Source organism: Indicator indicator, chromosome 8 (assembly GCF_027791375.1).
Source record: "Indicator indicator isolate 239-I01 chromosome 8, UM_Iind_1.1, whole genome shotgun sequence".
In the NCBI taxonomy this organism is placed as follows: domain Eukaryota; kingdom Metazoa; phylum Chordata; class Aves; order Piciformes; family Indicatoridae; genus Indicator; species Indicator indicator.
This window is the reverse complement of record NC_072017.1, coordinates 6,226,051-6,250,983: the sequence shown is the minus strand read 5'-3', so window position 1 is coordinate 6,250,983 and position 24,933 is coordinate 6,226,051. Positions and strand designations below refer to the sequence as shown.

At 43.9% G+C, this 24,933-nt stretch overlaps 1 protein-coding gene across 1 annotated transcript; it reads left to right on the top strand.

Annotated features, from left to right (window-relative positions):
• Positions 1–12,727: 12,727 nt before the first annotated feature.
• NSUN7 (NOP2/Sun RNA methyltransferase family member 7) lies at positions 12,728–23,989 on the top strand. The gene is made up of 11 exons (XM_054383298.1): positions 12,728–13,040; positions 13,809–13,867; positions 14,597–14,727; positions 15,873–16,025; positions 17,348–17,531; positions 19,158–19,368; positions 20,136–20,279; positions 21,015–21,116; positions 21,958–22,072; positions 22,436–22,553; positions 23,414–23,989. The coding sequence occupies exons 1-11, from the start codon at positions 12,728–12,730 to the stop codon at positions 23,987–23,989; spliced, it is 2,106 nt and encodes a 701-aa protein (XP_054239273.1).
• The last annotated feature ends 944 nt before the right edge of the window (positions 23,990–24,933 follow it).

Genomic DNA, 24,933 nt, shown 5'->3' with positions numbered 1-24,933 from the left:
GATCCCTTCAGGTATTGGAAGGCAGATATAAGGTCCCCTTATATGGAGTCTTCTCCTCCTGGCAGATAATTTTGCAATTTTATCAGTATTTACATAAATCAACATTGTTTTTCACAGATGATTTCTATGGAATTCATGCAGTGCTTTTGTTTTTCTTGATAAACTGTAAAAGCTGCAACTGAGGAGACTACTGTGTTAAACACATTTGATTTACAATCAGATTACACAGGGAAATGTTTGTGCTGGTAATTGTTCTGTTCTTAACTTCCTGGAATAATATCATAAATGTATCTCCATTTGATTTTAAGGACATCTGAAAGGGTCTTTTTGTGTGGCTATGTCAAACTTCAGATTTGTCAAACAGTATTATTTTGAGAATTGTCCTTTTTTTTTCTGCCAACAGAAGTTTATGCCTGCCATGGAAATGTCTTTGAAAAGTATTTCTGAACAGAAAATCACTGCTGAATCTTAATGCTAGCAGCAGTGATTACTATGTTAGCTAAAGGTGATAATCATCAGAAACATGGAATTCAGCCTTGTATGTTTCTTGGTAAATAAATAATAGAAATGCATTTATTTAACTTATAAATGACTGAAACTGGAGGGGAATGCTTTACTAATACCCTGACTGCTGTGTTTTTAGATAAAGTCTTGAAAACTTGGAAAGCTAAGGTCATGAGTGCCAAAAAATGTTAATTACTGCTGAAATTATAGCCATTTTCCTTGCTTCTGTGCAATTGGAAGTTCCACTATTCTCTGCTCCTTCTTCTCTGACAGCTTCTGGCTAGAAACTTGTTTCCTCTGTCTCTTATTATCCCTGCAGCAGCTCACTCTCCTCCAGTCTTTTTCCAAACCTCTACCCATTTTATTAATGGCAACTATTCTGGTTGCTGGCTCATGTCCAGGCTTCTTCCTCAGACCTCATCACCAACCATTTGGCCATGAACTTTAAAACCAACTAGAATAATCTAGAAAAAAATACATTTTTATTTTTTAAATGAAGCCCTTACTTTTCTTGGCTGGAATTGGAAGCAGACTAGAAAAACAAAGGAGCAAGATTGGTTTTATCAACTCTGTTTCCTCAGTCCTATGCTCTCAGCTTACATTAGAATCCAGGAAGCAGTTCCTGTATGGTTAAATGGTATTTAGGTTTGAAGTTACTGTACTGCATTCAGATTTAACTTCAAATTCTAACAAAAGACTCTCTGCTCTAGAACTTAAATCTTCCACTTCTGAGGCAGGAGAGCTGACAAGGAAGCAAACAAATATTTCAAAAATTTATGGTAAGTGTAGTGCTTCAACAAGAAGGAATGATACAGAAGAAAAAAAAGGAATTTAAGGTATGTCTTTCACCACTCTAGCTCCTTAAAGGCTTTAAATTTAACACATGGCACTTGTTAAATGGTTTGAAAAGTGAACCAAAGACATCTTTGAGTCAAAGTATTAGTGACTATTGGTTTTAAACCATTAAATTTGTGAAAGTGTCTGTAACTTAAACAATTGCTACTCACAGAGCGTTTAAAAAACTTTTGACAAGTCTTTGTTCTGTTACCAACTCCCAGTTGCTACAGAAGTGCTCTGTTTACACATTAATTTTGCAACTTGTGGTGAGTCAAATAAAAATGGCAGCCTTCCTCATATATTTCACCTAGTATGTCTGAGGGAGCTACCAAAACAGAGCAACACCACAGAGAGTCAGGTTCCATAGCCACAAAGAACAAAGTGATGATCAATACAGGCATGCCTGTAGCAGGTGCAATCCTGGTAGATAATATTAATGGCTTATTTACTTTAAAGGAATTATTTACTGATTTTTTTCATTCCAAAGAACTTTGCAAGCTAGTAACCTGCAAGCTGTGGATGAAATATGCAACAAATCTTCCAGAAGGTGAAAGGCTTGAGTGATTTTTTTTTTGTCCAGCAACAACCTGGAAAAGGAAGGGAGCAATGAGGTGAGATATGGAAATATTCAGAGTAGTGAAGAGTCCTGGCTTCAAATATAGGCAGGTGGACTCTGAGCTGACAGTTGCCACTCTTTCCCATCATAGACAGTTCCAGAAACCTATCAACTCAATGCACTGGACCACCTTTAAATCACCAAGTCCAGGTTTTACCACACTGAGTCCTTGAGCAGTTGAAATCACCAGCTTACATAAAAAAGCCTAATGCCTTCTTAATACCTTGAATGAAACAAATCCATACCATAAATTTGACATGATTTAGCCTAACACACTCGAGTGTTACAACTTGTGCAAGAGGAAAATGAGATTTAACCTTTTATTCTTATTCTTATGTGCTACTCTAATTCTGTCAGCACTTGAGGGGGCTGAGCCTGCAAGCTGGTGAGCCACTGTAGCTCCCACTGAATAAACCCTAATGAGATTACTCAGCTTCCAGGACATGCTAAGCTCCATGAAGAAAGGGCTCAGACAAAACAGAACAGTATTTCCTTTTTACTCCTTCCTCCATGAATCAATTGAAAGTATCCAGGCTAAAGATATGAAAGAGTTTTAAAGGGGACTTCAGCGTGAGGACAGTAGCTAAAAACATCACAGTCAAAAAGGAGGTGAAGTGGTGGTGTTAATATATATTTACTTTAAAAAAAAACCCAAACAAAAAACTAAACAGAGTTTCTCCATTTGTGAATGTATGAAATAAAAAAAAAAAAAACAAACCAACAAACTTCCAGGTTTGGTGAGGGTTTGGTTGGGTTTTTTTTGGGTCTGATAACTTATTTTATTTCAACCACTCTGGGAAAAAAACTTTCATTAACGAGTGTGAATTAATTCAATGGACAAAACACTTGGAAAATGAACAGGGGAATAATGCCCTCAGTTATACATTCAGCAACTATTTGCCAGATAACTCAGACTCACATTTTCCCAAATAACAGCAGAATCTGACCCTGCTCTTGGTGTCTCTATGATTCTGAACATCCTTAGACAGTCATAGTGGATCAGGTCCACCAAATGATGTTCCTCTTTGTCCACATTCATGCGTGTGGCTTCTGAGTTTTGACTTGTAACACAATCAAGCAAAAACGAGGCAGACTAATCCATACCAATATGAGGGCAACAAAATCCACTAATGTTGCATTCTAAGAAAAGTAAAATAGGATCCCTGATGCAAGACATTTCAAAATGGCATCTTCTAGTGAAGCAGTTTGGGCAGGTTAAATTCTTGTTGTGAGATCTCTTGCTTTCCATGGTTGTCTTGAGAACTGTCTACACGCCAGTACCATGCATCCAGTTAAGTCAGCAGTGTCTTGGTACCAGAAAATAAAACTATTTATATTCATATTTTTATTTTTTTTTAATACATATATGACACAAGGATGAGGATATGCTGCTTGGATCTTTTATTGTATGTTTTTAAATTTACTAATGATAAGCCATTAGAAGCAGCAAATCCACTTGAAGCATATTTCATTTTTGTGAACCAAGACACTTCACAAAGACCTCAACTGTATGTATAAAGAGGTACATGATATACACAAGTTTAGCAGGGTCAATAAGCTGTATCAAAAGAGGCTTCTCTTAGCTCTGCAGAAACATAAATCTGTGGAGCAAAGAGTCAAGCACACTTCTTAGTGGGGGCTCAATGCTCAGAAATGGTGTACATTCAAATTTGGATATGGATATGGAAGATTTGCCATCCCCCTCCCTTAAATCCTACTCAAGAGCTGATCATCATAAGCAGCATTGCTCCAAACTGTTCTTATGCACAGGTAACCAAGAGCCTGAAGACTGTACTTTAAAAACATCTCTCTCTGCTCAAGCCGGCAGAGTAGTGCTTTACAATATGCAGTTTGGATCACTAGAAAAGGGAATTATTAAATCCTCATCCGTTGGTTCAGCCATGCCTTGCTTCATTATGATTTAAGCTGAAAATCTGTAATGATTTCATAATAATCATTGGGCTTTGGGATAGGAAAACTAACTTACCTTTCCCAAGTTTTTTTCTTTTTTTCTTTTTAAAAAAATAATTTCTTTTCATATAAATCTGAAGAAATTATTCTAATATTCAAACCATTCAGGTACTTGTGAATGATTTGATGTCTCAGTTTACAAGCATGCTTTTGATTAATTCAGTCACACTCCAGTTTGCTCTGCAAGTGCTTAGTTCTTCTCATAGAAGAAGAAATTCTATTGCCTTTAAAAATGCAACTTGAGTTTCATCACCTTCTTTTTCAAGACAGACCTGTTTGCAACTCTGCTCTGAATTCTTTCATTACTTTCTGGTTGCCAGTGCCAGACTGAAACATAACCTGAGGAGGAATCTGAATTCATAAAGTCTGGTAAGAAGAAGGGAATCATTTCCTCTATCTTCAGTAGCAAAATAATTTTCACCTGAAAGTCAATTAATATTCACAGTCACTTTGAAGGTGAAAGAGGAGGAGTACACAGAAATGACAATGATATTGAGCAGTAATTTCCAGGCAGGTCTTTTAAATTAAAGAGCTGCCGTGTGTATTTGGACAAAGAAATAAACAGCACAGAAACCTCCTTTCCATCTATGCTGTCACTAGTATAGTAGCCTATTGATCCACACAACCTATTAATCATGTATTCCTCCCCTTCATCAGGAAGGATTCAAGATTTGTTTGAACTGCTATGTGCAAAGTTTACCCAGTCTGCTTGGCTGACTTTGTAATTAATTGCTGCTGTCGCAATTGCAGCAGCGTTGCTGGAGCACGTAGCAGATCCAAACCAGAAAAGTATCTCTGTCCTATCAGCAAGGAAGGATTGGGTTTAACTCTCCAAATTTTCTAGTCCTGATGAACGTTACTGCATAGAGTCGAAGGCTGGTTTCATAGAGTTGCAGTTCAGTTTGATTAGGTATCTCATGATATTATCCTTGATGAGACAAGGACCAATGGGTTCAAACTAGAACACAGAAGATTTCACTTTAACGTGAGGAGAAACTTCTTTACAATGAGGGTGACAGAGCACTGGAACAGGCTGCCCAGGGAAGTTGTGGAGTCTCCTTCTCTGGAGACTTTCAAACCCCATCTGGATGCATTCCTGTATGGACTACCCTAAGTGATCCTGCTCTGGCAGGGGGTTTGGACCTGATGATCTCTTGAGGTCCCTTCCAACCGCTGATGTACTGTGATACTGTGATATCAACACCAAAAATGGACCTGGATAATGCCCAAATTTTTGGCAGGGATAACAAGCATTGGCTTGTGTGCTTCAATGGAGCTTCTTCCCTCCACATTCTGGGATCTCACAGTCTGTAAAAAGATGAAATGTGCTAAGATTTGTACTGAGCTTTTTAAAGTGCACAGTCAGGCTGGACCAAAGCCCCAGCTAGTTCATATTCTTTTTGCTGTCCCACTGCAGAACTGAGTCCAAACTTCAAACTTGCTCATGCATGAGCACTCGTACCTCTGGCAGATGCTTGTGCATGGTACCAGGTATTGGAGAAATGATACACCAAAGGTCACCACAGATTTAAACTGAATTATGGGAGATTTTAACATTTCCCCTTAGCAAGGAGAATGTAAAGATTTCCCATTACAGTACTAACATAACAAGAATGAAATTTATGGGGACAAAGAAGATTTCTGACAAGGTAATGGCTTAGTTTTTCACTGATTACTGGAATGATTTCAAGAAACATTAAAAAACAAACAAACAAAAACACAAAGAAAAACACAAACAAACCAACGAAAAACCCAAGCACAAAAGTCTGGAAACAACTTAAAAGACAGCTAAAACACTACAGGAACGTGGTATAACAGGACCCTGCTAGTTAAATCCCAGCACTTTTCTGGGGGTATTCCTGTATTTCCAGGCCTGTAACTGGTGATGTTTTGACACAGTTAGAAATAAGAATGTCAGTAAGATTTTTTTTTTTTAAGTGCCCATGCAGTTTGCAAGAATTTGATGCAAGTTTTTTATTTAAGAATCAAACCAACACAACACACCAAACCCCTGAACAAAGCCAGAAAGGGCACACTCGAGCAGCTCTTGTTCCCGAGGCAGGTATTTTCGCAAAGGTCCAGCCACGGCAGCCCCTGGGAGACATCTCACAGGCATCCGGGCGTGCCGTTGCCAGGGTGAATCTTGGCGCTCCGGTGTGGCTTCTGAGTTACTTCAGCAGCTCTCGGGCGAAGCTCTGGAGGCAGCGCTCGGCCTGGTGCCCGGAGCCGCAGTCCCAGCTCCTCAGGCCCCGCTCTACGGTCGGGGCCGGCGGGGCGCTGTGAGCGCCGTAGCCTGACACCGCCTCACAACGCAGCCTCGCACTCGCACCCGCGCCACCAACGGCCCCGGCTCGGAGCGGGGTGCTGGCGGAGGACACGGACAGGTCAGGGAGCCGTGCAGGTGGACTGCCTCCGCGGCCGGGACACACACGGTCGCGGATTGCCCCCCCGAAGCCAATGGCCCCCGGCGCGGCCGGGCAGTGGGGCCTGTAGGTGGGGAGCGTGTCCTACCCAGGGCTTGGCTGGGCGGGAAAGAGCCGCTCGCTGGCGGGTGAGGGCTAAAGGGGCGTGGGGGTCCAACGGAGGGGTGATCGGAAGGGCCTCTCCCTTCCCTGCCCAACACAGGGCTGGGGGCGCGGTAAAGACAGCACGGAAGCCCCGCAGGCCGCTGGCGGGGGTCGCCCATCCTCGGCCAGAGAGAGATGGCAGCGGGAGAAGCCCTGTCAGGGGAGGCAGACCCTCGGGATACCGCTGATGGGAAGGGAGTTGGACATTGCTCCATCAGCACCTGTGTCGTTTGGGGAGAATTGGTCGTTTTTTAAGGCCTCGCAGCCCAGTGTTTCAAGAAATCCTTCACATGTTTATACAAGTAAGTATCTTCGTTCTGTATGACTCTCTGTACAGTGAGGTGATGTGGACTGTTTCTCATCATTAGAGTGGTGTTAGGGAATAGTCTTGTGGCTGACCTCTTTTCCTGACTTTCACTAATCTTCCCTTTTCAGCTTAGTTAACTGAAGTTTGGGACAGTAAAAACTTTGTGGTCCATTGGAGTTCTGTATCAGACACCCAGAGCTGATGTTAGAGAGCAGATAGAGTCATCTATACCAATAAGACTCTTAGGACAAAACCCACAGTTTGTGGCTGTCAAGGATTTAGTGTTTGTTGGTGCATGAGGAGCAGTGTCCATGCTCACAGAGCCACTTTCAGTGAGTTCCTGTGAAGGTGAATTAGTACTGGGTCAGCCTGCTGTACCTGAAACAACACAAATGCTATGGGGTTGTTTATCTCTTTTCCTGAATTGTGTAATGGGAGAGGCTACTCAAAACAGTGGTAATTGAAGAAATAGAAAAACGATGTATATTGGTGTATGAACAGAGGAATTAGTGACTTTCATGGGGGTGGTGGTGTGTATGTGTCAATCCTTTACTATGCTGTGTAATGCATAAATGCCACAATTCTGTTCACTGGAGTTCGAGTATTTATGATACACTAATTAACTTCCACTTTAGGTGAAGGTACATGTAGCTGGAAGCAGTTTTTATGTACTGTTCATATGGATCTATGTTATCTAGTATTGTTACTTCATAATTGCAAAGCCATACAATCTATGGACAGCTTCTCTTGAAACAGGGTATTCACATAAATTAATCCTTTTTTTTTTTTTTTCAGTTCCATTGGCAAGCATACTGGCTAAAAGGGTTGTGTATCTCTGGTATTGAGAAGCAATGATTAAAACTCTTATTTAAACCTGATGGTCTGGAAACAGTTCTGTTTGGTGGCATCCAGTGAAGTTACCTGACAGACAAATGATGTGTTAATTTTTCCCAGATGGTGTAGGGAGTGGGGAAAAAAAGGTTACTTAAGATATCTTGTTCATGAGCCAAAAGTCTTTGTTCTCTCTCATCCATGTTCTTTTCAGGTGCTCTTCCAAGTGCCTTTCCTGTGGGCTCAGTGTTAGATGTGTTGTGCACCTCAAACACAGAGCTTGCCAGAGCAGCTGAGAGCTGCACACAGCCTTTGGGAAAAAGGAAAAACTGTTGTGAACACCTCCATGCCTCCAACCTGCACTGCCTGGCTGTAAAGCAATACAGTACGATCCAGTTCCCCAGCCTCCTCTAGTTCCCACTCTGCTATTTGAAACCTTCAGTCTACTCATTATTGCTGTTGTTGTGGCTGGGTAGCAGTAACCTGTGTTACTTCAGAAGAGAGATTTGCATATCCCTTTGTGCAGGTCATGTTCAGAAGAAGCATCCTCTTTGCCTTGTGATACCACTGGTATTGTACATTGTCATCAGGTTAGTGAATTACGATTTGTTAGCAGAAATGGAGAGACTTTCTTGTCTGTTTTCTGTGCTTTCATAACAAATATTTTCCTTAGAGAGGTGCTTGCTGTTTACAGCTCTAGAGAACAGCTGTCCAATAATGATCCCATTAAGTTTTAGCCACAGGTGCAGAAGTTCCCTTCTTTTACATCCTCTGTTAATACTCTAACTTGCAAATCAGAGCAAGCTTGAGGAAAATATGTGGAAGTATATTGGCCAGAACCTGGAAACTGGGCTGCAGCAGCAAGTTTCTGCTTTGTAGATGAGGCAGTTTTATCTCTAGTCAGATCACTGAGAGGATGCATGTATTTTTTAATGTTGAATCAGTTATTGATGATCTGGATGAAGGAATTGAGTCCATCAGTAAGTTTACAGATGACACCAAACTGGGGGCAGGTGTTGATCTGTTAAAGGGTAGGAGGGCTCTGCAGAGGGACCTTGACAGGCTGGACCCATGGGCAGAGTCCAAGGGCATGAGATTTAACACATCTAAGTGCTGAGTTCTACACATTGGCCACAGCAACCTCATGCAGTCCTAACAGGCTGGGAACAGAGTGGCTGGAGAGCAGAAAGGGAGAAAGGGAGCTGGGGGTGCTGGTTGACAGTAGGCTGAACATGAGCCAGCAGTGTGCCCAGGTAGCCAAGAAGGCCAATGGCATCCTGGCCTGGATCAGGAATAGTGTGGCCAGCAGGAGCAGGGAAGTCATTCTGCCCTGTACTCAGCACTGGTTAGGCCACACCTTGAGTGCTGTGTCCAGTTCTGTGCTCTTCAATTCAAGAAAGATGTTGAGATGCTTGGATGTGTCCAGAGAAAGGCAACAAAGCTGGGGAGGGGTCTGGAGCACAGCCCTGTGAGGAGAGGCTGAGGGAGCTGGGGGTGTTCAGCCTGGAGAAGAGGAGGCCCAGGGCAGACCTTATTGCTCTCTGCAACTACCTGAAGGGAGGTTGTAGCCAGGAGGGGGTTGGGCTCTTCTCCCAGGCAACCAGTGACAGAATGAGAGAACACAGTCTCAAGCTGTGCCAGGGGAGGTTTAGGCTGGATGTTAGGAAGAAATTCTTCCCAGAAAGAGAGACTGGCCATTGGAATGGGCTGCCCAGGGACATGGTGAAGTCACCGTCCCTGGAAATGGTTAAAATAAAGACTGAATGAGGAACTTAGTGCCATGGTTTAGTTGATCAGATGGTGTGGGGTGATAGGTTGGACTTGATGGTCTCACAGGTCTTTTCCAACCTGGGTCATTCTGTGATAAGCAACTGGAGGAGTGCAGTCCCTGTGTGGCTGGGTTCCACCTCATACTCTGGTTTGGCTGGTCTGATCCTTCTGCAACTGATGGGCTCTTTTGAAGAGAGAATGAAGCATGGAATTAGATCATGGAGTCATAGAATCACCAGAATGGGAAGTGGCCTCTAAAGGTCATCTAGTTTAACCCTCCTGCCTTCCCCCCCCCCCCCCCCCCTTCATCTTCCCAAAGCAGCTCCTACTCCTCTCCCCCACCTTCATCTTCCCCAAGCAGCTCCTACTCCTCTCCCCCACCTTCATCTTCCCCAAAGCAGCTCCTACTCCTCTCCCCCACCTTCATCTTCCCAAAGCAGCTCCTACTCCTCTCCCCCACCTTCATCTTCCCAAAGCAGCTCCTACTCCTCTCCCCCACCTTCATCTTCCCAAAGCAGCTCCTACTCCTCTCCCCCACCTTCATCTTCCCAAAGCAGCTCCTACTCCTCTCCCCCACCTTCATCTTCCCCAAAGCAGCTCCTACTCCTCTCCCCCACCTTCATCTTCCCAAAGCAGCTCCTACTCCTCTCCCCCACCTTCATCTTCCCAAAGCAGCTCCTACTCCTCTACCCCCACCTTCATCTTCCCAAAGCAGCTCCTACTCCTCTCCCCAACCTGCATCTTCCCAAAGCAGCTACTACTCCTCCCCCCAACATGCATCTTCCCAAAGCAGCTCCTACTCCTCTCCCCCACCTTCATCTTCCCAAAGCAGCTCCTGTTCCACATATACCACTGCCCACCCCCTTTGTCTTCCTAAAGCAGCTCCTGCTCTTTCTACACCATCCTCCACTCTGCCAAACAGCTCCTGCACCACCACCGTTTTTGCACCCATCCCAGAGCCAGGGGCAAGACCCTCAACCAGCCAAGATACCACACAGAGGAGTCAGCCCCAGTAAGGAGGCCCAGCCAGCACCCATGGATGATATTGGAATGGCCATGAACCTTCTTCCTATCTAACTGGGGGGGCCACGAGGCCCCCCGGCCTTTGTCCCCAACCCAATTCACCCAGTGTGCACCACAGGGACTCACCAGTGATGAGAAGACGATCCTCAGCCCAGATGGGCTCAGCCTGGGGCTTCTGCCCTTCCTTGGGGGGGATTAAAAAGGGAAGTGGGTGGGAAGGGCAGGTGCTCTGGCATTTGAGGGGAAAATGGGGCGGAAAAGGGCCAGACTCTGAAACCAGTGTTATTGAGAAAGAGTGGATATTAAAATAATATTCAAATATGAATTACTGACTTGTAGAGATTGCTAGATGCTTAATATGGCTAGTTTCAGGATGTTCCACTACTCTTGGATATTAGATAATTTATTGACAAACCCAAATATGGTACTGATAGGCCAATATTAAGTTCAATAAACAAGAAACCCCACACAGCTTCTGCTAAGGTAACTGTACAGCGCTATCATAGAATCAGTCATAGAATCAGTCAGGGTTGGAAGGGACCACAAGGATCAGCCAGTTCCAACCTCCCTGCCATTGGCAGGGACACCTCACACTACAGCAGGCTGGCCAGAGCCTCATCCAGCCTGGCTGCAAACACCTCCAGGGATGGGGCCTCAACCACCTCCCTGGACAACCCATTCCAGGCTCTCACCACTCTCATGGGAAAGAACTTCTTCCTCACGTCCAGCCTGAATCTCCCCACTTCCAGCTTTATTCCATTCCCCCTAGTCCTGTCACTACCTGATAGCCTAAAAAGTCCCTCCCCAGCTTTCTTGTAGCCCCCTTCAGATAGGGGAAGGCCTCAATAAGGTCACCTCGGAGCCTTTTTTTCTCCAGACTGAACAGCCCCAACTCTTTCAGTCTGGCCTCATAGGAGAGGTGCTCCAGCCTTCTGATCATCCTCGTGGACCTCATCTCAGTAAACTCTTTGTCTCAACCTGGAGGGTTTTTTTTGGGGTTGTTTTCCTGCCCATCTGTGTGTGAGGGAAAGGGCTTGCTCCTGAGAGCAGGCTGTGTGAAGCCAGGACACTGTTACACTGAAGATGAGCCAACTGGTTTAGCTAGCAGAGTTGAATTCTCCTACAGCTAAACAGGAACAGTCCATAGCACAGGGAACCCTGTGGTGTCTCCTGTGTGAGTATGGAGACAGTAGGAGTATGAGATGGAAACCCTTTGTTCTGCAGGCACAAGTGCATGAGTTACAAAGGAGAGTAAAGAGGAGAGTTCTTCCAGAAGGAGAGCTGTACTAGTCTACCATGAGCAGTTCTCTGGTCCTAGTATGTGGGCATCAGATCCAAATTTGAGTAGGGGGAGATCTGGACGAGGCACTTAGCGCCATGGTTTTGTTGATTAGATGGTGTTGGGTGATAGGTTGGACTTGATGATCTCTAAGGTCTTTTCCAACCTGGTTGATTTTGTGATTGTGTGATCTGAGGCACAGGACCTCTGTAAAGAGACAGTAAAATTTGCTTTGACAGGGTTAGCAACTCTCAGTTTTGGGGAACAAACTGCGGGAAATGATGAACCACCAGAATCCTGGAACCAAAACAGATTGATTGTCTGGAGCGTGGGTGACCTGATTCAGGCTGGTCTTGGAGATGGGAAGAATGGGTGGAGTGTGACCTGTGTTCAGGACACGTTTGAAGAAGGGGATGGTGGCTCAACACAGGGCATTTCATTGCTGCCTGCTGAAGGAGTAACAGCTTGTGATCTTTCTTCTCCAACCATGTGTGCTGCCATCCTCCCTCACCACTGTGCTTTGTGTGATAGGAGCAAGAAAGCGGAGAGGAAAAAACGATGCTGAGCAAGTATCTGACCCAGGGAAGAGAGGGATGTGGAGGACCACAGGTCAAAACTTGAGAATGGTTGTACTGAACCAAATTATGTAGCAAAAGAGCAAATCGTTTCTGCTTGGTCAGAGTATCACCTTTTTATTTTTTTATTTTTAAACTGGTAAAAAGAACAAATTCTGCTATTCTGTTCTGGTAATCCTAAAATATTCAGAAGTTTTTGTCAGCACCAGATCTAGGCTTTCTGTCCAGATTCCTCTGTAAGATGATAGATGTATAGAAGTGTAGTCAATGTATGTATATATGGAGGATTAAAGACTAGAAAAGAAATTAAATCCCATTTAAAACCAGAAAATGAAGGGAAAAGCATATTCTAGTGAAAGAAAATTCATAACTCAGGACAAACTTTGTGGTTTTTTTTGCAGAGGAGCAGGATTGTGACTTGAACTTCAACAATCAGAGGCTGGGAAAATGCCAGATTGTAAAAGTGACTTGGTGTCTTTACATGAGGGTGTTATAAATGATCCTTCAGAACTGAGTGAAGTGAGGATTTCAGATGAGAAGGGATCTGTTGACAGAAGAAGAATGACTGTGATTGAGAAGAGTGGCTATCACGACTCGGTGTACGCCAGTGCAGCTCAGATTTTTCAAGGCATTCGTACGGAAAAGCGTAGGGATAGAGCCTTGGTGCGGTACGGTGGTGACTCAGTGTCTCCCATGGTGACTCTTCAAGATGAGCATTCCCAGCGTGCAGCTTATGAACTGGCTTTCAGTGCTCTCAAATGTAAGTACAAAGCTTTTCCTGAAATTGGAAAGTGTTTAGTTGTAGGCTCACCAGTTCAAGAGAGACAAGGATATACTGGAGTGTGTCCAAGAGCGGGCTTTGAGGATGAGGAAGAGACTAGAATATCTGTCTTGAGAGGAAAGACTGAGAGACGTGAGGCTGCTCAGTCTGGAGAAGACAGAGAGGAGATCTTATTAATGCTTATAAATATCTGAAGGGTGGGTGTCAAGAAGGAGGGGCCAGGCTCTTTTTCGTGGTGTCCTGCAACAGGACAAGGGGCAGTAAATACAAACTGGAACACAGGGAGTTCCACCTCAACATGAGGAAAACTTCTTTAGTGTAAGTGTGCTGGAACACTGGAACAGGCTGTCCAGAGAGGTTGTGGAGTCTCCTTCTCTACACACTTCCATAACCCATCTGGATGTGTTCCTAGGTGACCCTGCTTTGGCAGGGGGGTTGGGCTCCATGATCTTCAGAGGTCTTTTCCAGCCTCTACCATTCTGTGATTCTATGATCTGGAAATGTTTTTATTAAACCTCAGGTTACCACTTGAATCCCTCAAATATTTAAATAGATGTTGTTGGCATTTTGTGAAATCAAACATTTAAACTCTATCCTTCTTGTGTAAAGAAGTCTGTGGTAGAATTTACCCTTAATTTTCATGTTGTTTAAGCTTTCAGCTTTTTCTTTAGTGATTTAGAGGTCTTTCTTCTGTAGAATCCTGATGGACTTCATAGTGTGACTTGTCAATATTGTATTTTTTTGCAGATCAAGATCTTCTGGAAGAAATATTGTTAGATAGTAGTGTTTACCCGTGCCCATCAATAGTAAGTGAACGTTTTTGTGAGGAAGTAAATCAAAAGTTTTCTGAGTTGATGCAATTAGAACCTTTGCTGAGGGTTCTGCAACAGTCTTCAGAACAGCATCTGTTGATTTGAACTACCTGGTAGCCTGAGACTGAAATATTGCTGTTCTTTTTAGATAGTTGTCTAAAGTGTCAATTTCCAAGGCATTAGATACCTTGTTTGTGAGATTCTTGTTGCATCTTACTGCTGGGAATCAAAACCTTCAAAGAAAATAGGAGAGTGAGCTACAATGCTTACTGCACTGTAATACTTAAGCTGTGATGATGTCCATCTGCTTTCCTTCCCCACTGTGTCTTTGTGAGTAGGAAGACAAATCACCTTCCCTTCCTTTCTCCTGTGAACCCATCAGACATGGAGCCCATGTTTAATTGCCTGGCCAAACTGTGTACTATACAAATATTGTAATTGTGCTGGCAAGTGTACAGGCTCCAGGTCACTCTCTCAGTGTGCTTTCTTGCACTGGGCCTTGTTGAGCTTGCTGAGGTTTGCACAGGCCCACCTCTCAAGCCTCTCAGGGTCCCTCTGGGTGACAGCCCATCCCTCCAGTGTGTCAGCTGCTTGGTGTCGCTGGCAAACTTGCAGAGGGTGCCTCAGTCCCACTGCCCACGTTGCTGACAGAGGAGGTGAACAGCACTGGGAGATCATTTTGCTTTGTGCCCCTTTCACTATCCAGCTGCTTTTCCGTTGCAGCCAGATGAATTAACCAGCTTGCTTGTTGTCATGCTTTATGACCTACAAGACCGCAAGTTTGAACCACGGAAGGTTGTTAATGAAGAGGAACCTGTAGCAGAAGTTCGGAAAGTAGAGCATTATCTGTACAGGTACATGTGCTGAGAACTTCCTTTGGAATCATTTGGGTTGGAAAAGGCCTTTAAGATTATCAACTTCAACCAGTAACCCAGCATTACCACGGCCCTAAGCACCACATCTCTGTCTTTTGAATACCTCCAGAGATGGCAACTCAACCACTTCCCTGGGGAGTCTCTTCCAGTGCTTTCGGTGAAGATACTTTTCCTAACATCCAATCCAAGCCTCCCCTGCCATAACTTGAGGCCATTTCCACTTGTCCTCTTACTTGTTACTGGGGAGAAGAGAACAACACCCACCTCACTCTCACCTCCTTTCAGGGAGTTGCAGAGACCCAGAAGGTTTCCCCTCAGCCTCCTTTTCTCCAGACTAAACAACCCCACTTCTCTCAGCTGCTTCTCACCAGAGCTGTTCTCCAGACTTTTCACCAGCTTTGTTGCCCTTCTCTGGACCTGCTCCAGCCCCTCAACTAGACTTGGCTGCTCAAGGCCTTATCCAGCCTGGCCTTGAACACCATCAGGGAGGAGGCATCCACAGCTTCCCTGGGTAGCCTATTCCAGAGTCTCACCACTCTTGCACTGAAAAAACTTCTTCCTAAGATCCAGTCTAAACCTACTTTCCCTCAGCTTCAAACCATTCCCCCTTATGGAAAGTCCCTGTTCAGCCTCCCTGTAGGATCCCTTCTGGTATTGGAAGGCAGCTCTAAGGTCACCCCAGAGTCTTCTCTTCTCCAGGCTGAACACCCCCATCTCCTTCAGTCTACCCACATAGCAGAGGTGTTCCAGCCCAAACATGTATTTGTATTTCTAAACATACCAGAAAAAATCTGATGATTGCACTCTACAGATTGCAGTTTCAAAACACTGGCATTTATTTATTTGTTTATCTGTTTGTGTGTTTGTTTTTTTAAAGTTTTCTTTGAAAATGGGTTGTATGTGAGAGTCACCTGTCATAATTCCAGCTCTTGGTGGCATTTAAGTGGAACAGTCTCAACCAGAGTGCATCTACATTTGTGTGGGGTAGAAAATGTCCTGTAACACAACGCAGTATGAGGCCTGGTGTTTGGCTTTGGCTTCTGGGCAAGACAACATTGTGACAGAAATGCTGCATGTTAATAGGTGATGCAAAACTTGCTAAACTTGTGCCTATACTTTTGTAGTTTTAGGACCAAACTGGCAGCTGCTCTAGCAAGATGTCGCATCAAAAACGATGCTCTTTCCATTGAGTGCATTCTGCCAGAAGCCATTCGCAAGCGGGAACAAAGGGCTTCTGCTTTACCTTTATGTGTTTGGGTAAACACATTGAAAATCAGGTGAGGTCTTTAAAATATCATCTAATGCTGACCTTTTTACTTAATCAAGTGGTATAGTTTTACTGCACCCCTGGTTTAGAATTTCTAGGTTATATTGTTACCTGGAATTGAAGTTTCTTGCAGTGAATTCTGCTTAGATCAATGATACCGTGTCATGTCTCTTGGTAGGTTTTGCATATTGCAGTAATGGCATTCATCAACTGTAACAAAGTGGTGAAACAGCTTTACTCTTGCCTCTGTGTCTTCTACCAAATAAATGAGGAAATAAAGATAGAAAAAAATGAGATGGGTGATTAAATTGTGTGATGAAAAGTAGAGAAAAAAGGCCAAATGGCAGGTCCTGCACTTGGGTCACAACAACCTCATACAACACTACAGGCTTGGGGCAGAGAGGCTGGAAAGCTGCCCAGTAGAGAGAGACTTGGGGGTATTGATAAACAGCTAGCTGAAGGTGAGCCAGTGTGTGCCTAGATGGCAAGCATTATCCTGGCTGGCCTGGAGCAGAAATAGGGTGACTAGCAGGACCATGGAAGTGACTTTGCCCCTGTACTCAGCACTGGTGAAAGCACACCTTGAGTCCTAGGTTCAGTTTTGGGGCATTGAGGTGCTGGAGTGTGTCCGAAGTTGGGCAGTGAAGCTGAAGGGTCTGGAGAACAGATCTGGTGAGGAGTGTCTGAGGGAACTGGTCCAGAGTAAAGAAGGCTGAGGGGAGACCTCATTGCTCTCTCCAGCTCCCTGAAAGGAGTTTAGAGTGAGGTGGGCATTGGTCTCTTCTCCCTAGTAAAAAAGTGAGAGGACAAGAGGAAATGACCTCAAGTTGTACCAGGGGAGGTTTAGGTTCAGTATTAGGTGAAACTTCTTGACTGAAAGGGTTCTTAAAGACTGGAACAGGCTGCCTAGGGAGGTGGTTGAATCCCCATCCCTGGAGGTGTTTAAAAGCCTCAGAGCTGTGGTGCTGAGGGACATGATTTAGCACCAGACTTAGAGATGGGCAGGAATTGAAAGAACTTAACTCATCCAGCAGTAGTAAGTTTGCTAGTGTCCACTAAGGATGCTGACATTTCTGTTCTGATGATTTGAGTCACTCTCTAGAAACACACACCTTTTTCTTAATTGATTTTAGCAGAATTATTGTTTCAGACTAGAACCTACACCTAAATGGGAGTGATTCCCCCCCACAAGGAGTACTGCATTTTTTTCTCTATGCACATACACGTGTATACACACACACAAAAATAAAGTGCAAAAATCCATATACTAAAATGCAAACTACATCACTTAAGTAACTTGCAGATTCAATGGTCAGAGTTGTCTGTTAACAGCCTTCAAGATGCTTTCAGAGATTTGAAGGAGGAAGGATTCACAAGAGTTGCATCTGTGGCAGACTTGGACCATGACACTTACTGTGTGGACCAGCATTGCCATGATGTATTGTTTTTTCCTTCCTCTCTTAAAGAAAAACTGCTGAATTCAGATCTTTTTGCAGATTTCAAACTCCTACTGCAGGTGAGTTGATGTCACCCTTGAACAGTAAGTTCTGCAAACTAAAATAATGCTTTCATGCTCCAGTACATGAGAATGAGGGCATGTATTGTCTGTCCTATTAAATCACTCAGGCAGCAACAAACTCTCAAAAAGGCTTTGGACATATTTAATAACCAGCAGGTTAGAAAGTGATTGACTTAGTAAATTTAGCATGTAAATGTTAATGCTTAGAATTGATTGCTGCAATTAAATTAGCAAAATGTTTCATTATTAATCTTAAAACTGTTGAAGTAAACATGAAATGTGGTCAAAGAGGCAGTCTCACTTCTGAAGATAGGAGAAAAGTTTCTATGTGACTCTACATGCATTACCCCAGGCAGTAGATAATGATATGTTGATAACATGACATCTCTTCCTCCTCAGCTGTGTGTTTGTGATGGAATGATGATGATGATGATGCTTTGTATTTTGTGTAGTGTGGTTCCTAAATCTCCTTAAACCCTACTTTTGGGTCTTTTCCCATCATTAGCCTCCCCAGACAAGGCTGATTGGAGGTTCCTGTTGCAGAGCAGTGGCTTTGGGGTAACCCTGCAACAAGACACAACCACAAAGGATGCAAAGTCTGATGACACTTAGGAGAAACATTTCAAAGAGCTCTTTTTACTTTGTGTTTATCGTTTCCTGAAATTTTAGCCTGCAAATTTATTACTCAACAACCAAGTAATTTAAAATTTATTAACCAGTTACAAAGCAATTCCAAGTATCTCATTTGAGTGTGCCTGTTTTGAATAGGAGACATACAGAAAAGAAGTGTACATCACAGCCCCTTAGGTCACCAGAGCAAATTCTGAGCATTACTACTACAGAATATTCAAACCTGGAGAATAGAAACCTCAAAAATTCCATCTGTGTGTGGTGGGGTAGGGTAGTACTCAAACACAGATGTTAATGTGAGCTTTTAATTTTTTTCCTCCTGAACACCAGTAATTGCCAGATTCGGTGCAAAACTTGGTACCTGTGACCCCTACCTTCACTCTTTGCCATTTTAAAGTAATTTGATTGAAACAGTGTTTGATGTGGACTTCTCATTTCAGCATCTCTAGTATGAGATCATTTAGTCCTGTAAATGTGTTTTCTGCAGTCCAACCTGCCTCAGTGTTCAAATTTCAGCAAAATCCTAGGCTTTGATGCAGTAGGGCTTAACTTTTCCAATAATTACCTTCAAGAACTGTGTGAATAATTCTGCCTTTTGCCATCAAGCTGTCTCTGAGGATGAGTTTTGCGTTTTGTGGGCTGTGTTTTCTCTTCTCAACTGGCTGTCACTAAGAGTTCCTCCTGAAGGGATCATACACACTTCATTCATTGAGCTTAATTTAAAATTATTTAGTGAGTTTAACTGAGAATTGTTTAAATGTAGTGAATTTAATTGAGAATTATTTACTGAGTTTTAATTTAGAATTATTTCTCTAGTGAGTTTAATAAGATGCTTGGTTTTGTCCTTTATTTAATTCCATATTAGCAGTTATCTTTGTTTAGATTTTCTCCTCCCCTCTTTCTAGTTGGCCATGAAAACAATGCAATAATTGGGAAGGGAAGGTTGGCACTCAGAGACTCCACGTGAGTTGGTTGTTGTGTCATTATTTTTAGGACAAGTCTCGCAGCCTTGCTGTGCACTCTGTGCAGGCACAGCTGGGTACAGAAGATGATGTTATAGTGGCTCACCTGGGTTCCCATCTCACCATTGCCCATCTCTCAGCACTGACAGCTCAGAGCACATCCAGGATTTTTGTCTGTGGTGTAAAATCGTCAGCAAAAGCAGATGAACTGAGGAACTTACTCACTCACATGGGATGTCAAAGTAGGTGACCAACAGTGTGTGCACTCATGAAGTGCATCACAGCTACTTGTGATACCTATCAATGTGACATGTGTGTCAGGATTCAGAGGGTTTGGGGAGGGCAGGAAAAACAAATTTTGGCCCAAGGGGAACTGACAACTCTGCAGCTTACAAACCAGATTGCTCAAGACCTCATCCAACCTGGCCTTCAATGGGTTGGGTGAGGCCTTGAGCAACCTGGTCTAGTGGAAGGTGTCCCTGCCTGTGGCAGAGGGGTTGGAACTAGATCATCTTTAAGGTCCCTTCCAACCCAAACTGGTCTATGCATCTGTGAGTTAATCAAAGGTTGCAGATTAACCGTCATGGGTGCAGGCTCTTGAAACATCATGGTGAAGTTTTCCATAGAAGCACAGTTACTGTGTAGTGGTTGCTGTAGCTGGCAACTTTTGGCTCTGTTTATCTGGTGTCTTGGCTGTTGCTTTCAGTTTGATTTTTCACCTGTTTCTGAGAGTGTTAATTCAAAGAACATGCACTTCTCTGCAGAGTCTAACAGGACTCCAGAACCCCATTAGCAGACTTTGCAGTGGAAGGTGCTACAGCCTAGCCCTTCAATGTCTTTGAAATCAGTGGGGCAGACTTTGCCCTTTGCAGGAGCTGGATTTAGCAGGCTCTAGCTCTGTGGAAGTCTGTGTAGCCCCACAGACTCTTTGCCCTTATCACATTAAAATTAGGAAGGTTTGCTTGCATGTAGACCTCCTGAGTGTCCCCTCCTTTTTTTTCCCCCCCAGATATTCAGTTGCTACATGAAGACTTCACTAAGATTGAACCAACAGACCCGAGACTTGAAAAGGCAAAAGTCATTTTGCTGCTACCACAGTGCTCTGGGCTGGGTGTTGGCAATCCAATAGACTTTATTTTAAATGAATGTGGAGGTAACTTCTGATACAACAGGTAGCTCATGCTTTCTGGTAGAGATAGTATTCAGGTATTGTGGTTTGGACGATGTAGCTGCTTCAGTAAATAGTCTCATGTAATAACAAACACCTCCTTTTAGATTTTTTAACAGCTATAAAGCATAGAAGTTAAGTAACTTGCATAATTCTGCATATGCAATATATGTGCAGACTACTATGAAAATACAAGAGAGTAAATAAATTATACAGGTGATTTTTCCACAGAACATGAACAAGAATATATTTTCCTAGCTTAAGATTCCCAATGAGAAAACTTTCTAGGTGGCACTGAAGGATTCAGAATGTTTTGTAATGACAATTTCAAAATTGGTGGTGTGAAGCTTGAGGGTTCTTGAGGGGGGCAGAGTGTATGTAGCCTTTCTTTTAAAGTAAAAAGCTGTAGGTAAAGAATTTATTTCAAGATCTCAGTGAGTCTATACAATTTACCCTTGCTTACCTTCCTTTATTGGTGGATTCTGTAAGTCTGTTCAACGTACAGTTTTCATGAAACAGAAACAAAAAGGCAGAAATAATTACAGGTAAAGAGGGACAGAAGCATGAATTAAGCATTGCTTAGGGTTGTGATTCATAAAACCTCCCTTCCCACTGCACTGCTAATACCCAGGTCTGTTACTAGAGCATCTTCTGCAGACAGCTGGATTTTAAGACAGAAATACAAGTTGCATTAATAAATGTACAACTCCCTGCATTTAGATGCAGGATTGCTGAGAGACATCTTCCAAGGATCAGTGTCTGAGGATAGACTCCATGTCCTGGCTGAGGGGCAGCTGAATGAGCTGAGGCATGCACTGCAGTGTAAGTGTGTCAGCAGCACTACAGCCTTGGGGAAGAGTGGCTGGAAAGCAGCCCTGTGGGAAAGGATCTGGGGGTGCTGCTGGATGGCCAGCTGAACAGGAGCCAGCAGGCTGCCCAGGTGGCCAGCAGCATCCTGGCCTGGATCAGGAACTGTGATCAGCAGGACTAGGGAAGTGATGTGCCCCTGTACTCAGCCCTGGTGAGGCCACAGCTTGAGTACTGTGTTCAGTTCTGGGCCCCACACAGGAAAGACACTGAGGTCGTGGAGCGTGTCCAGAGAAGAGCAGCGAGGCTGGGGAGAGGTTTGGAGGGCATTGTATGAGGAGCAGCTGAGGGAACTGGGGTTGCTCAGTCTGCAGAAGAGAAGGCTAAGAGGAGATCCTACTGCTCTCTACAACTACCTGAAAGCAGGTTGTAGTGAGGTGCGTGTTGGCCTCTGAAGTGATAGGTGAGAGGAAATAGCCTGAACTTATGCCAGGGCAGGTTTAAACTGGACATTAGGAAAAACTTCACTGCAAGAGTGGTCTGGCATTGGAACAGGCTGTCCAGGGAGGTGGTGGAGTCACCATCCCTGGAGGTGTTTAGGAGAGGCAGAGATGTGGGGCTGAAGGACATGGTTTAGCACCAGACTTGGCAGAGGTAGAGAATGGTTGGACTAGATGGCCTTAAAGGTCTTTTTCAACCAAAACAATTCTATGAATGTTAATATGTGGAAGAAGGACACATTTTATTAGTAAAAATGACATCCAGACATAATTTTGTGTGGGATTTGGTCCTTACTGAAGCATGGAGTGTATGGAGAATTTGAACAGTAGAAAAGTTGTCTGTGTTTGCTTTGCAGTTAAAGTAGAAGCTGTTGTTTACTGTACTTGTTCAGTTTACCCAGAGGAAAATGAACTAGTGGTGAAAAAAGCCCTGGAATCTGGAGTGGAAGGAAAGAAAATGCAGCCATACAGGTATGGAATGAGAAGTTTTGTCTATGGAAAAGTTCAAGGTAACTTTTAAGTCTTAGCAGATGTCTTATCCTGAACTGATCTGTATCTTGCATTAGAAAAGAACATAGCTGTTAATTATGTTTGTGTGTAATTATCTAGTGGTTAATATAACTAATTACTGGAAAGAAATAAATGGGAATTACTAGAAAAGATCAATTCTAAAAAGATGAATCCTTAAGTCTTTCTTAAATTGCAGTTAAAATAAAAAGGTTGTAGAAGAATGTCATTGAAAGACATAATTTGGGAATTACTCTTGATATAGCTTTGTCTATTTCCTTTTAGATCCTTAAATGATATTTTCTGGTCACTTTTTTTTTTTTGCAGGCTTATTCCTCCTGTTTTTTCTCCTTGCTCTGATTTGGAGGCTTCCACTGAAACCTTTTTCAAAATGGAGCCATCAGATGTTTCCAGTGGCTGTTTTTTAGCTGTTCTAGCAATAGAGGTAAGCAAAGTACCATTTAAACCCACTTGACAGGAAAGGAATATTGCCATTTGCCACCAAAGAAGATAGGAAATGGAACATTCTGACAGATAAATCCTGGATGTTCTTATGAACAAAGAACAGGCAAGCAGCTGAAATGTGCCACTTCCGGAGCTGGATGCCAAGCACAACTTTCCAGCCTGTGCCCTTTTATTCTGGGGCTATTCCTGATCAGAGCAGTCTCTTGATCCAAGTCAGTGCTAAGAGCATCTTGAGGAAACTGTGGCTGTGACACCTTGGCATGAAATCCACAGCTTGACTGGGCTCAGGATAAACGGTGTTTAGTATAACATTACTTGTTCTATCTTTGTGTGTCACCAAGGGTTTCCAGTGTCACCTGTAGGGATTAGTACTTCATTAGAATCTGAGTAACATAGGGATGAATGTTTCCTTCCAAAACTTAAGTTATAAGCAAACCTGGCTGTAGAGGCAGGGGGCTTTTGCTGAGTAAATGGAGAAGTCTTGGCAGGATACCTGAGGAAAGGCCTTAAAGGGCTAGTTTGCATTTCTCCGCGCCAACATTGCCCTGCCGTGTCTGAGAGAAGTAGGACTTCTTTCACTAAGAAGAGAGGAGCTAATTAGAATGTAATTGAAAATTAAAGCTCTGAGATCTTACATGGTTATTTGTAGGACTTCCTGTCATACTGCAATTACAATGCTTGAAGGAGGCTTGGGGGGAAGTTGGAATGGAGAATGACACCAAAAAGCCTTTCAAGTTATCTCTTGCCTTGGTTTTCTTGTGGAGCAAATTCTGAGGGATCTGGGATGAAGGTGTGGAGTTTGCAGCTCTGATTCACTGTTGTTTCCTTTAAAATGTTCAGAAAGAGCCTCCTGAAAGCCCGTCTGACATTTTGGCTCGTGCTGCAGCAAAAGGGCTGCTAGATGGTGGTGTGGACAAAACAAAGAGAGGGAAGAAGCAGAAAGGAGCACAGAAAGGAGCACAGCGCAGACAGAACATTACCACCAGTGGAGCAGAGCCAAAGATCACCCAACCTCACCATCAAACTCTATCTAAAGTTAAGGCTGAGGTGTCTGTCTCTAAAGCAGTCAGTAAAGCAGAAGAGAAGGTGGTGGACCAAAGAGAGAGCAGTGCTGAGGTGAAGAAATCTATCCAGCCCACTTCAGACACAGGTCATGCGCCAGCCGCGGGCAAGGTGCGCGAGAGGCAGGCACCTGGCAGGAAGGTGCGGGCGGAACGCAAGAGGCTTGTGCTGAAGACTGTGGAGATCGTTTTGCCTCCTGTGATACCACCACCTGCAGCTCTGCCCCGAAACAAAGCCAGGAGCTGGACTCATCAGCACTTGCATTGCAGGGCTGCAGCAAAAGGGTCCAGTGGTAGAACACTTCCACCGCCTCTGTCTAAAGCGGTCAAACCAGCTGTGCCAAGCCACCCTTGACTGTGGCAGTGAGACTCTTCAACCTCTGCCCTACCTTTCTACACAGGTAAAAACTCCTCTAGTTAGTAATCAATACACCTAGATGACACTTATGCAGGATGGGGTGAGTCTTTTTGCAGTGGTGCCCAGTGACAGGACAAGAGGCAGTGGGAACAAACTTGAATTTACAAAGTTCCATCTAAACGTGAGGAGGAACCTCTTTAATTTAGGTGTGCTGGTTCACTGGAACAGGCTGCCCAGAGGGGTTGGGGAGTCTCCTCTGGAGACTTTGACAACCTGCCTGGATGCGTTCCTGTGCAACCTGCCCTAGAAGGTCCTGGTTTGGCATGGGGGTTGGACTTGATGACCTCCAGAGGTCCCTTCCAAGCCCCACCGTTCTGTGATTCTGTGCTTCTGATGCAGGATCATCTTGCTGTGGGAAAGAGAGCTGAAGGGCTATTTGTACAGGAATACCCATGTTAGATGGCCGTTTGTAAAGTGAACGCAGCTCAGCTCTAGAAGGCTGACACTGCTGAGGGGAAGTGAGGTCAAAACCCAACAGCTTCTTCCTTTTCACTGCCAAGGGAGAAGTTAAAGCACACATTTCTCCCTCCCCACTCCACAACCTGCACAGATCTGTAGGAATACTCCATTTCAGTTTCATTTTTTGTAAAGTGAGACTGCACCACCCGTAAAAGAAAGGATGTTGCTGACACCATGCCAGCAGTGTGGACAGCTGGCTCTTGTTCATCAGATAAATATGGTTGCCTCACTGCATCAGTGACAATTGCTCTTAGTATTTTAAGCTGAGCCAGCTGTCCTCCTCCAGGGCATCACCCACCTGCTGCACATCCCTGAGAGCAACCCATGCTCCTTACCTGCTCCAACAGAGAGGAGAGCTCTGCCGTTGCTTCTGAACAGAGTCATATATACCTGTGCACATGCAATGGATAGAACTGATGGCA